This window comes from Solanum tuberosum, unplaced genomic scaffold, assembly GCF_000226075.1.
Source record: "Solanum tuberosum cultivar DM 1-3 516 R44 unplaced genomic scaffold, SolTub_3.0 scf00104, whole genome shotgun sequence".
NCBI classification, from domain to species: domain Eukaryota; kingdom Viridiplantae; phylum Streptophyta; class Magnoliopsida; order Solanales; family Solanaceae; genus Solanum; species Solanum tuberosum.
Window position 1 is genome coordinate 550,946 of NW_006239030.1, and position 12,953 is coordinate 563,898.

At 33.4% G+C, this 12,953-nt stretch overlaps 1 protein-coding gene across 4 annotated transcripts; it reads left to right on the forward strand.

The window, feature by feature from the left end:
* Positions 1–998: 998 nt before the first annotated feature.
* On the forward strand, positions 999–8,035 carry LOC102593578 (uncharacterized). 4 transcript variants are annotated; one of them, XM_006349105.2, is made up of 9 exons: positions 999–1,525; positions 2,002–2,415; positions 3,325–3,750; positions 5,684–5,762; positions 5,834–6,039; positions 6,176–6,266; positions 6,355–6,615; positions 6,822–6,977; positions 7,047–8,035. In XM_006349105.2, exons 1-9 carry the CDS (start codon positions 1,076–1,078, stop codon positions 7,724–7,726), a joined length of 2,763 nt encoding a protein of 920 aa, XP_006349167.1. In that variant the 5' UTR covers positions 999–1,075; the 3' UTR covers positions 7,727–8,035. The 4 variants fall into 4 exon arrangements, with proteins under 4 accessions (XP_006349167.1, XP_006349168.1, XP_015164977.1 ...); XM_006349106.2 differs by having other exon boundaries at positions 5,921–6,039; XM_006349107.1 differs by having other exon boundaries at positions 1,130–1,525; positions 2,009–2,415.
* The last annotated feature ends 4,918 nt before the right edge of the window (positions 8,036–12,953 follow it).

Sequence of the window (12,953 nt, forward strand, 5' to 3'; positions counted from 1 at the left end):
GATAGACTTTACAAGAAGATGAGTTTGAGTTAAAATTATTTTGAATTTAATTTTATGAGTAAGTTTATTTTGTAATGTAAATTTTAAATTTTATATTCTAAATTTTAAATTTTGTATTATAATTATCAATTTAAATTTTGTATTCTTTATAGATTTTTTATCACAAAATTAAGGAAGAAAAAAAAAACTACATATGTATTGGCCTTTGACCATTTTACAATATTTCTAAAAGAAATTAAAAGCCATGTATGTATGGAAGTTAGAGAAATTTAAAATTTAGTCAATTTACTATGTATTGGAAAACTTTCTCATTTATTGAAGCATAATTAATGAATAAATTAATAAGAAAAATATAACTTTGACAAAGAAGGATATAGTTATCAAAAAATAAATCAGTTTATAGTGTGAACATATATTTGAGCCATTATGGTCAAATTATGGCCAAAAGGATCATCAAAGCACTAATTACTCTTATCAAAATACATAAACTACATATTTACAAAATTAAAATTCTTAACATTTTATACGTATCAACTATTTATCATCATCACACCGAAGCAACCTCTCAATCATTATTTTCATAAGGAAAAAGATTTTAGTAATATCGTCAAACTTATCAACTATGTTATCTATTTATTTTTACTCCTTTATGTCTAGCTTGACATATCTCTTAAAAAAAGATAAAATTAAATATAGTAATAAATGCATAAAAAAAATAATCATAATTAATCTCTTAATTTTTTAAAAATAAAGTAAGCAAAAGTAAAATTTATAGAGTGTTTACCAATTACTCCCTTCGATCCATTTTACTTGTCATTTCTACTAATTCAAATTACCATCTTCTAATTAATAAAACATGAAAAATAAAACTGACCGAACGAGTTTCTTATATAAGGCAAAAGATCATAGGAAATATCGGCAGATTGTTTGTTCCTTCCCGCCTTGGGCGCCAACTGTTAAAATTTCAGAAAAAAATATGACGTCAAAAATGGAAAAAGAAAAGGGGAAATTGGGAATTAAACATGTTAGGGCTTGAATTCCCTTTCGGATTTTGACAAAAGCCCTAAAATACAATATGCGTGGTGGTACAAGAACTAGACAGCAGCAGCAGGAATATCTCACTAAGGGCTCTACCGTTGAAGTTACTTCCGACGAAGAAGGGTTTAAGGGAGTTTGGTTTGACGGAACAATCCTTAATTACGGTTCAAACAAGAAGAAAGTTTTAGTTGAGTACCGGAGTATACTTGCTGATGAAATTGGGTCCAAACCGTTGAGGGAGTTGGTGAATGTTTCTTTTGTTCGACCGGTGCCTCCGCTTGAAATTGTTGAGAGTTTTGAGTTACACGACGTTGTTGATGCGTCTTACAAAGACGGTTGGTGGACTGGTGTTATTACAAAGGTTCTTGACGATTTTAGGTACCAGGTGACTTTCAGTAACCCACCGGACGTACTTGAATTTGGGGTTTCCGAGTTGAGACTTCATAAACAATGGGTCAAAGGGAATTGGGTCTTACCCGGGAAGCAGGTATTATCATTTCGTATCCGTCTCTTTTGTGTGTTTCTTCATTTCAGTATGTTTTTTTCTACTAGGGTTCAGCAATTTGTTGTCTTTGGGTGTTGTGGGTACAGATAATTTTTTCTTGCATGTATTTCTGGTGAGTGGGGTAGAAAAATGGGGTATTTATAGGGGAATATATTGTGTTTTGGTAACACTTTTGTGTTAGAGTAATAAGGTAAGTTTCTCTTTATTTAGAGAGAAATAGGTTTCACATTTCAAGGTAGTAAAATGATTTCATTTAGGCATTCATTTTCCAGCAAAACATCTTTGATCATGCCAAACATTCAATTAAACCAAACACCCTCTGTTTCATCTTTTATTTTTTCCGCATTGTTTTCATTTCTACTTAAAGCTCTTAGCTTTTCTTGTGTAAGGTTGTTTTCCGGGTGAATTCTTGATTTCTATAATTGTCCTCTTATCTTGTCATGTCTAATTGTCGAAAGAGAACAGACTCATTGATGTTTAGTGTTGGAAAGAATGTGGAAGTATCGTTCGATAGAGATGACCGCCGTGATGCTTGGTTTCCATCCAAAGTCCTTGAACATTTAGAAAATGGCTCTTTTTTGGTGGAGAGGTATCGGACAATCGACAAAAAAGCATCTATTGACAAAGTAACAGTTGATTCCTTCCATATCCGTCCTTTACCACCACATATCAAAAGGAAGAAATTCAATTTGCTGGAAAAAGTGGATGCATTTTATGATCTTGCCTGGTGGAGTGGTGTTATCACTAGAGAGCTTGCTGATAGTAGGTATATTGTCTTTTTTAAGCACACAAACATGGAGAAGGAGTTGAATGACTCTGATTTGAGACCTCATATGGATTGGAAAGATGGGCAATGGTTTACTACCTCTCGGGTATGGTCCATTTGAATTCCTTTGATTTTCAGGTCTTGTTACTTTTATGGAATCAGACTACTACTTTGTTCTTTCTTTCCTGGTGGTCATAGTGGTGGTGGTGGTTTTACTTGTATCAAAATAATAATAATAATGGTGGAAGTGGTTTTATTGCTGGCCTTATATAATCCTACTGCTGCTGTAGGTTGTAAATAGCAAAGCACCAGTTTTAGTTTGCAGCCACCTCCCCTCTTCCCCAAGTAACAAACCACACCAATCCAGGTGAAATGTGTTCATTTAAGTTGAAATATGAAAGCAGTCCATGCATCTGTATTTGACATATGACACTCTGAAGAGATGTTCTTTATTCCTAAGTTGTGAAAGGTTTAATCCTTTCTTTGTTATTACATTGGGAGTTGGCATCGTGCCTATCAAGCTATTCCCTGTTTCAGGATGTGGCCATCAGATTTGCCTTGACTTTGAGCAAGATATACAAATTTGCTTAATTTTTCCTCTGAAAAAGTATATGTATAACAAAAGACAAATAATGATCTTCTTCTACTGTCATTAGGTATTCCTCAAAATTTACGTACGTGTGCATTTGCTTTATAAGTTGTTATGTGGTTTCCTTGTCTAATTCATTGTTGAGTTATTTCAGTTTCTTAATTATGTATCTGATTGTGAATATAACTTGAGCTAAGAATTGTTTATGTGATAATGCTCTCAATTGATCAGACTTTATACTGTGTAAGCAAAGTACATGGTATCAATTAAGCTAAATAGTTAGAGTGAGGTTTGTGTTGACTTTCTGATTCAAGATCTTTGACCTACATTGTTAGTGTGGTCAAAGCTGAAGTACAGTGTTGTTTGACAGGCCCTTCAGTATTATCTACTTTACTATTGCTAAAGCTTACCCAAATATACTTTCAGGACATTCCAATTCCTCCAGATTGTCAAACTAACGGAAGCAATAACTGCACTGACACTAGTATTCCAAAAAAGGATGTTCCACTTGGCCGATCAAGCATTATGAATGAGATCTCAGAGGAAAAAACACGACATTCTATTAAGTTTATAGAGGATCTTAATGAGCCACATTCAACTGATGAGGTTGCACCAGAGGAGACATTGCAAAATGCGCGTCCCAATTGTGATGCGGCATCTCCACAGCCCCCAGAGCTGCCCAAAGACATGTCACTTGAAGCATGTACTCTTAGTTCAAAGCCTTCTAAAAAACCCCGTACAAAGAGTCCCTTCAGTCAGTCCAGCCCAAAATCTGAATATGCTGAAATGAAGATATCAGCACCTTTAGCTGGAGATGAGCAACCCCATAACCGCTCTTGGCAGAACAGAACTGTAAGTTATTTTTCGCTGCCAAATCTTTTCTTGCATATTGTGTGTGGAGATCAGTGCTATTAAAAACCATCACCTTGTTTCTTAAAGAAATTAAGCGATGCGAAGTGTGTTGGTGTGTTTCATGGGCGAAGCCATGCTCTTCAAATAATGATGTTTTTTTTTTTAATGTCAACTTTGACAAGTTTGATTGATAATCAGCATTATTGTATATTGAATGCTAAAATTAGTTATTTTATTTGAAATTTTCTTAATATGGTCCTCTCTTGTCTCAATTAATGTGGCACCCTTTCCTTTTTAGTTCATCCCAAAATGAATGTCACCTTTCCTTATGTGACAACTATTTAATGACATCATCCCCATTTTATCCTTATTGGATCCCACTTAACACTATACCAATTAACTAAATCTTCTCTTATTTCTTAAATAAAAACTTTGTGCTTAATTAAATGGTGCCACATAAATTGGGACGGAGGGAGTACTAAACAAATTCGTATGTGTAGGGTATCTTTTCATTGTCCAATAATGGTGCACTTAATTCAAAGAAGTGTGCTCTTCATTTCTGCATTGTGCTTCACTCTCCATGAAACTTGTCACTTTTTTGCGCTTTTGATCAATAAAAATACCTTCCGACTATGGGGAGGAATCTGTTTCTCCATTAGCCACCTCTCTGGTTTGAGGTCTTGTAATTGATAATGAAAGGAATGTGAGGTGTTGCTAGAAGGACAAAGTAAAGCTAGTTGTGTCCTGTGCAACATCATCTCTTATAATATTGTGTTAAATGAACTGTTTATTGTTTGCGAAAATGTTTCTCGTAGTATTCACTTCAGCATTGAAGCATAAACTTATATGCCGTTTTGGTAGTAGCGTGGCAGATGATGAATCGTGTCTCAACTGACCTGTTTGTACCAATACTCTATTTGAAGCAAGGTGCAAGTTAGTCTGACCACTTGTGAGCTAATTGGGTCTGGCTTTGCTCATAACCCTTCAAGCTGGAGATACCCCCAACAAACCGACAAGCCAATCTCGGGAACATGAATGTTCAATGTGCTCAGCTTATCTATTTTTTTTGCGTTTCCTTTCTTACCTGGACTATATTAGCATACTGGTTTAACTACTCTAATAGTAGTACATAAGCTTACTATTTTGCTTCCAACTATCTAAAAGAATAAGTCAGTTGACCAGTCTAAGGCCAATAACTCTCAACATTTACTTTGAACTCACCTAATTGATTGTTTTCAGCCTACTGCAATGATGAAAGTTGAGCTGCTTCTTAAGGTTTGTTTGTTCCGTTTTATTATTTTTAATTCTCTTCATCCCTTCCATCTATCCTCCATCCATTTGAAGGGTACTTAACTACCTGCAGTCTCCATCTTCTAATCTAGATCAAAGGTTCCTAGACTCCAAACATAATTATATACCTAGCAGAAGGTTTCTTCTGCAGGGTGATTTCTATGGCTTTACTCTCTCTTACTGGAGGGTCTATAAATCCAATGAATTTGGTGTGAGCTGAAGTTATTGCTTCTTGCTCCCCCTATTTTCCCTTTGTTCATCCTTTTCAATAGTTACAGGCAAATGAGGAATTGCAAATGAGTATTTGCTTCTTGTTGATTTTTTAGATTGCTCTCTTCAGACTTTACCTCTTGGGTTCTTGTTTTAGTTGTGACTTGTGCTCTCTTTGAAAATTTCGCTTGAGCCTGACCAATTTGTGCATTTTGGGGAGCCAAAAAGCTTTGCCTTCAAGCGGAGCTGCTCCTTGTGAGGTTTGGCTTGGGTTCACCACTTATTGGGTTGTGAAAGGTCAAAGAAAGTTCTTTATTTACAATATGTTTCTTCCAATTGTGTCAATCAGAGAGTTCCTACTCAGTACATTCATCTAGCTTCTCCAAAAAAAGACAAGAAAAAATTCTTAGTGCACACATCCAAATTTTTGCAGAGAAAGAGATGTCAGGAACTTGGTGTAAAAAAGAGTGGGGCACTTGAGAAGTTGCGAGGCCTAAAATCTCCTTCAAGAGGTATTATTTGTTTCCTTGGTACCTTGATTGTACTTTTGAAATCTAAATACAATTCTAGAGCTGCTCAACAGGTAACAAGGGTATTGCAATAGAAAATGCTGCTGAAGTTACTCAAAAACGCTCTACACGTAAAGAAACTGATGTTCCTGTCATCATAGGGTTGGAGTGTACTAAGGTTAGGAGCTCGAAGGCTAAAAGATCTCGTCTGATTAATAATGAATCTTTGGAGTCTATTGGAGATCAGAAGCAGATTGATGCTGCTATAGATGATGTACAGGTAAGCAGAGATTCAAAGGCTATAATATCCCTCAAGCTATTCTCTTTGTTGTTGTGTGCTTTGGTAGTTCTAACTTTATCATCTTTAATTGGTTTTTTCAAATCTCTTTGTAGTTCTGATTTTGTCTTTTCTCTAGGATACCAAATGCTTAGGTGATGGAGTGGGCAGTAGTCAGAAAAGGAGAAGGGGACGACCAGCTAGGAAACTACCTTTAATAACCCCAGCAGGTATTTGTGTACATTCCTTGGGTTTTCAATTGGATGTGGAATTTGATTTTCAGTTTTCTCATGAAAGTCTTCTGCTCTATTTTTGTAGATATGGAACCAAGTGGAGATCATTCAAAAGATGAGAGTTCAGGTTATGTCGAGCTTGCAATTATGGAAAATGAAGTTGGTAAGGAGCAACTTGAGGTTCAATTGGGGCACAGCAGAAAAAGAGGCAGGACGAAGAAGATAACTCAAACAAAAATGTCAAATGAGAAAGCAGTTCGGTCTTCGTCCCAGCAGCATGGAAAGCATTATGTGAAGAGGGAAAAACGACAGCAAAAAAGTGTAAATATTGAATCTCAAGCTCAAGGTGAGTAATGGCTTCTGTAGTAGTTGTCACAGTTTGGGGGGATGATGATGGCAATTTGGTGCATGATTTTGAATGCTGTATGCAGACTGTTTAGAACACAGTTCATATGATGCAACAAAGAGCAACAACTTATATGCTGCACTTCTCTTTGTTAAGTTTCTCAGCCTTTTTCTCATTTTTCAAAACCTCCCATTGGCCTTCTGTAGGTTCTGTCGACTCTTCTGGAGTGAAACCTGCTGAATCAAACAGGGCAGCCGATGGTGAGGAAGTTCTTGCTGAAATACCCTTCAATGGATTTGATGATCAACCCCTTGCAAAGTGGTTTGAAGAAATACAGGCTCCGACTTCTATTGATGGATTGAGTAAGCTACTGACCTTTCATTAGTTGCTTCCTGTTCTGGCTGTTTTTTGATGATATTTTTCTCCTCCAGGAGTTTCACCTGCATGTAGCCCGAAGCGATGTGCTGAGATGAGGGAGAAACAAGACATGCCCATGCAAACTCCTGTCAATGGGACTCCAGCAACCCAAATTGAAACACAGAGCTTGCCTTTTGTGAAAAATACACTACTTTGGTCAACTATTGAAGCCATGGATATATTTAGGAGGATTCCTCAGAAGCCACATTTCACTCCATTGGAACACTCTAAAGAGAGCTCCCGTGAAGGACAAGCTATAGGTTATATGGTAACTTTTTTAAGCATAGTAGAGAGGACTTCTAGACTGCACTATGACGATCCTAGAAGCACCTTTGAGGAAATCATGGAGACTCTCACCGACTTGGAAACCCATGGATTTAATGTGCAAGTTGTACGAGATCGTCTGACTGAGTTACTGTCGATGAAAGATAAGCAGGAAAAGCTTGAAAGTCAGGTTGCAGATATTGATAGCCAGATCATCACGCATAATATGGACAAAGAACGTTTTGATGGAGAGATTAAAGAGATCAATAAACAAATTGCAGAATTACAGGATAAACTGTCCGTGGCTACTTCGAGGAAGGAGGCTAAGGACCGTGAAATTGATGGTTTAAGGTCTAAGTTAATGGGCATTCAAGCAGGAACAAAGAAGGCACATACTGAATTTGTCAGTCTTGCTAGTAAACCTCTGTAAATGCTGCCAGCCAGTTTGTCACTGTTGATGATTTCTGTTGAAGCATGGGTTACTGCTATTTAATCAAAACTAGTATCGTAGTTGGGTAGGTGTTTTGTCAACCATTTGGCTATGACGCCAAATGTGTATATGTCCTGTCTAGTTAGCTTTGTTGGAATAGTACATGTTTTCGGATGGTCTAATAGTTTAAGCTTCAGACAACTTTTCGTGGACCTCAAGGTTCAAAATGACTTTGGAAACTGATTTAACCATGGGTTTCCTCCAGTAAGAGGAAATAGTTATGTGATGATGCTGTAGTCGTTTGTGCTTCTGTTTATCTTTTATTCACTTGATAGTCTTCAACATTAGTTTCTGTTTCTTTTGTATAGATTGTTGAAATTTATCTCTTGGACCTTAAACAATTGTCGTCAGTGTGGACATTTAGGTTGTTTGTTCACTCCTTTTGCTTGGTTATGGAATCAAACTGCTTTGCTGTTGCATCGATATTTGATGAAGAGATCTTTTTAGGAGAAATTACATAATTAGACATATTTTACTACCATGCATATAAAATATCTTAATTTGGTACAAAAATACGTTTCGCTTACCTTCGGATCTAAAATTCCAACCTATTTGCCTAAAATACCTTTATTTTTTATAGCAATATCAAACAACAAAATTAAATTTCTCATTTTTTACGTGACATGATTTCTATTAACTTGCGGTGGTTGTTAAATCCACAGGCAATAGAATTAGTCGATAGGTGCCCATACAAGTTAAATCTTGGATAGACTTGTTAGGTATCATCAATTCTCTTGGTGGCTCACAATTAATGAAAACTTGGATATACTCCCTCGGTCCACAATTGTTTGTCAAGGTAAGGTCATGCACACCCCTCAAGGAAAATTTAATACAAGGTGTAATTTGATTAATATAACCCTACTATACCAAGAATGTCACACCCCTTTTTGCGCACAGCGGCGTAAGGGTTTTTCCTATTAAAGTCACGTTATTGATTGAAGGAATTATTTATTATTTCAGAGTCGCCACTTGAAATTGAGTTATGGTGTTCCAAGTCACCTTTTTGTTTAATCCCTAATCAAAAGGAAATGACTCTTTGTTTGGTCTGCGAACCAGAAAATCAGGTAAGGAATTCTGTTGACCGAGGAGAAGGTATTAGGCATCCCTCGAGTCTCGTGGTTCTAGCACGGTCGCTTTTATTGACTTATACTTAAATTATGATTATTTTTTGGATATATGTTTATAGGCCACTTTTCACTCGCGATTTTTATTGTTGAACTTTTATTTGGTCTCGACCTAGATGCGTAACCGCATTCTTGGTCTTCACGATTAGAGACATAACTGTCTTCTTTGCATTGCACTTAATAACCTTATTTTAATTTTTTTATAAATCTCTACTTTAAATTTATAAAATTTAATTATATTATTGGACAAGGTGCGTCACCGCATCCTTGATTTTTTTAATGTCTCAAAAAAGATGTGCAACCGCATTCTTAATCGAAACAAATATTTTTAACGTACCTAAAAAATTGTCTAACGTTAAAAGAAAATACTTAGTCTATATAAAGAAAAATCAAATAAAATAAAATACTAAAATTCTAGGATAAAATTTTGGATCATATTCATACTTTTTATTTTATATTTTAATATTTTATTACTCTTAAAATTAACATCAACATTTAAGTATATACTTTCTACTTAAACAAAACAATATCATATTGTTAAAAATAAATCTTATTTTTTGTTTGTTAAAATAAAATAACAATAATTTATTTATTTATTTGTTTTTTAGCCTAGCTGTACCTACTTTATAATTATTATCTAAATCAAGACAAGAACAATGTTATGACCCTTTCATTTTTAAGAGATCACAAGTAACAAATAAAAATAAATTAATAATAATAATAATAATCATTGACTAATGCTATCTTCATTCATGAAATAGAGATATAACAACTAACAAATTAATCATTTCAATCAAATTCATGAATAAAACAAAATATAAGAAAACTTGTCATAAAATTAAATCAAATGCCATAAATAAATTAAAGAGACAAGAAAAAGTTGAACCTTAAATAAAGAAAATAAATACCGCAAAATCTTGACCGAAACTCGATAGAACACACACAAAGTTGTTGTTTTATTTTCTTCCGTGAGGTGTAGTGCTGATTTTTGTATGTTTTTGTTTGTGTGTGCTGTGTCCTTTTTTGTTGCCTGCGTGTGTTGTGTATTTGTGCAGATTTTTGTTTTTTTGTTTTTCTTTTCCTCTCCGTCTATCTATATGGAACATGTATATTGTAGTGTGTATAATATAGTAGTATATAGTGGAGTGTGGGTGTGTGTAGTGTCGTGTGTGTATAGGGGTGTTGTGGGGTAGTGGGGTTGAGTGGGAGGAGTAGTGGGTAAATGGGTGTTGATAGGTAAATTATTATTTTAAAAATAAAATAAAATAAATTAATTAATTAAATATGTAGAAATAATTATAAAAATATTAGTCAACTACTCTAAATTAATATGAAAACAAAATCTAATCTAAAGTTATAATAAAAAAAGAAGTAATATACGATTATTCATTAAACCTAATAATAGAAGAAAACATATATATATATGTTCATTTTCATTACTTTTTTAAAACAATTGAAAAAAAGAAAACTTAGCTTAAAATGTGATTTAAATTTTTGTAGTTTTCAAATATTTTAAAATAAACCTAATAAAAATAAAATATTTAATTTAAATTTATAATAAACATTTAACCACTAAAAATGGTGTAAAATTTAAGTTCGGTAAAAAATTACGTGTCTACAAAGAATATCAAAAGTCCACATAACTTTTCAATTGAACTACACTATCATTAAGGGCAGAATTGGAAAAAAATGACTAATTATTTCTTGATTGTTTAAATTGACAATTAATCTTGGACATCTATTTTTAGTATACCTGCCAAAAAATTGTGGACGGAGGGAGTATTCATTATCATCACAATAAATTAGTTAGTTAAAGATTTCAACTGCATACTCATTTATACTGCTACAGCTACTCTTTCCAACTTTTCTTAAATGTTTGTGCTTATTTGACATATTTTTCTTTTTTAATCAGTTTTAAAAAATTGATTATGTCCGGATTTGTATAACGCGTAGAGCTGAATGCCGTGCAAGAATGGGTACGTTATATGATTGAAAAAGATTGTTGCTTTGTTAAACCAATATTAATGTGAAAAACAATAAATACCCAAAGTTTTCAATTTCTGAACACTTTTTTCTTTTCTTTGTTATGAATTTCTTTCTAAGTTACTTGTAAAACACGAATTGATATAATTGTCAAAATGATATTAATATCAAGAAGTGATATGACAAGAAAAAAGGATGAAGATTTAAGGTGTGTTTGGTATTTTTCAACCTTTTCATGTTTGATTAGTCAATCTTTTTTGGAAAATAATTTCTTAACAAAAGAATATCAATTGATGCCTTTCAAGTATATGTGGCTCTGCCACTACTCATCCCCATAATATTTATCTAAATTACATATAAATATTTTTGAAACGATAACAATTAGCAAAATGGATCATTCAAGAAGAAGTAAATGTGAAGAAAAGAGGGGACCAAGGGTACAAACCTATCAAGCATCTAGTACACCTACTGCTATTCAATTCTAGTTAATGTACACTAAGAACATGTCATTTAATATGTGTAATGATATTTCTATAATTATAAAAACTATCATTACATGTAAAATTCAATTTAAAAAAATATCAAAACAAATTATTCTTTTTAAAATAAAACAAACAAAATAATATCATATAAAATGATACTATACTAATTACCAAGATAGCAGTACTGCAGCAGCAATAATATCCCTAAATATCTCTATACGGATCAACTACCTCTCTGTTTATCAACGTACCCTTCATTAATACATATATATCCACGTACATCGTAGCGGACTCAAAATTTTCACTATAAAATTTTAAAAATAAAAATATAGTGCTTGAAATTCAAATACCCTCAACCACCATGCAGACAAACTCTAATATTATGTTTAGGAGGTTCAACATCTCTATATACAAAATTATATATATCGTATAATTTTTTATCGAAAAGGTTCAAATGAACTCATCGCTACCCTCTAAATCCGGCCCTGCATGTATACAGTGCACTTTCAATATATACTATTCAAAGACCAAATAATTAAAGGTGTCTCAAAAATCTTGGCTGTTCCCATCTTCTTCACACCTACCTACGCCAAAGTCAATTAATTGACATAGACGGTGCAAGTCCGTTCCCGTCGTTAGGCGGATTTAAGGCGAATTCACGAGCGGGTCAAACACATTGATGGCCTAAAATTAAATTGAATAGAGGCGTTATTGTTATATTTAGTGCAAAGATATTAATAGCTTTTTTATAATTGATGTCTTCTAATATTTTTTTCCAGTAAAATATATACATTTTATTTTTCTCAGATATATAGTACTCTATGTGTCAATATTTCTCCTTCTAATATTCTTTTCTCTTATATGAAATTTTTACTTTTTCTAGCATAATACTCAATAATTTTTTTAAAAAGAAAATCTATAACCTAGTATTGCTAATGTATAATCTATAATAATACTATATATATATAACTTTAAATTGCTATAAATTTGCCTCTACACGTCATTACACTATATCAAGTTTCTAATTTCCATTAATAGTTTAGCCAAAGCTTGTAGATATGACATGTTTGCTACAAGTTCAATATTTTTATATACAAGAGAGTATATTTTTACATAAAAAAAATTACTAATATTTCAACAAATAGTAACCCATACTTAAAAAAGTTCAATAGGTATAACAGTAAGATTTTAAATATCGTATCCATCATATATATAAATTCTGAATTCGTATATTTATAAATTTTGAATTCGTCTATATTCACATGGATTGATCTTTCTATTGTTAGAAACACAAGCTTAGACTAGGGAAAGTAAAAGAGAGTTGTAGCCTTTTAGGTGCATTTATTATGACCCCCGTGTTATTCATGTGATCTTTAATTCTCATTTCTCACATCCTTCTTGCGGCATTCTTTTAATTAGCTTCCTCCCCTGCAGCCAACCAACCAACCACCCCACAAGATATTTTTATTTTTTTCACTTCTCCGATACGCTCTCTAATAAAGGCGACTCTGTACTCAAGGAATTCGAACTTGAAATCTCTAATTAAAGATGAAAGAGTATTTACTACTTTATCACAAT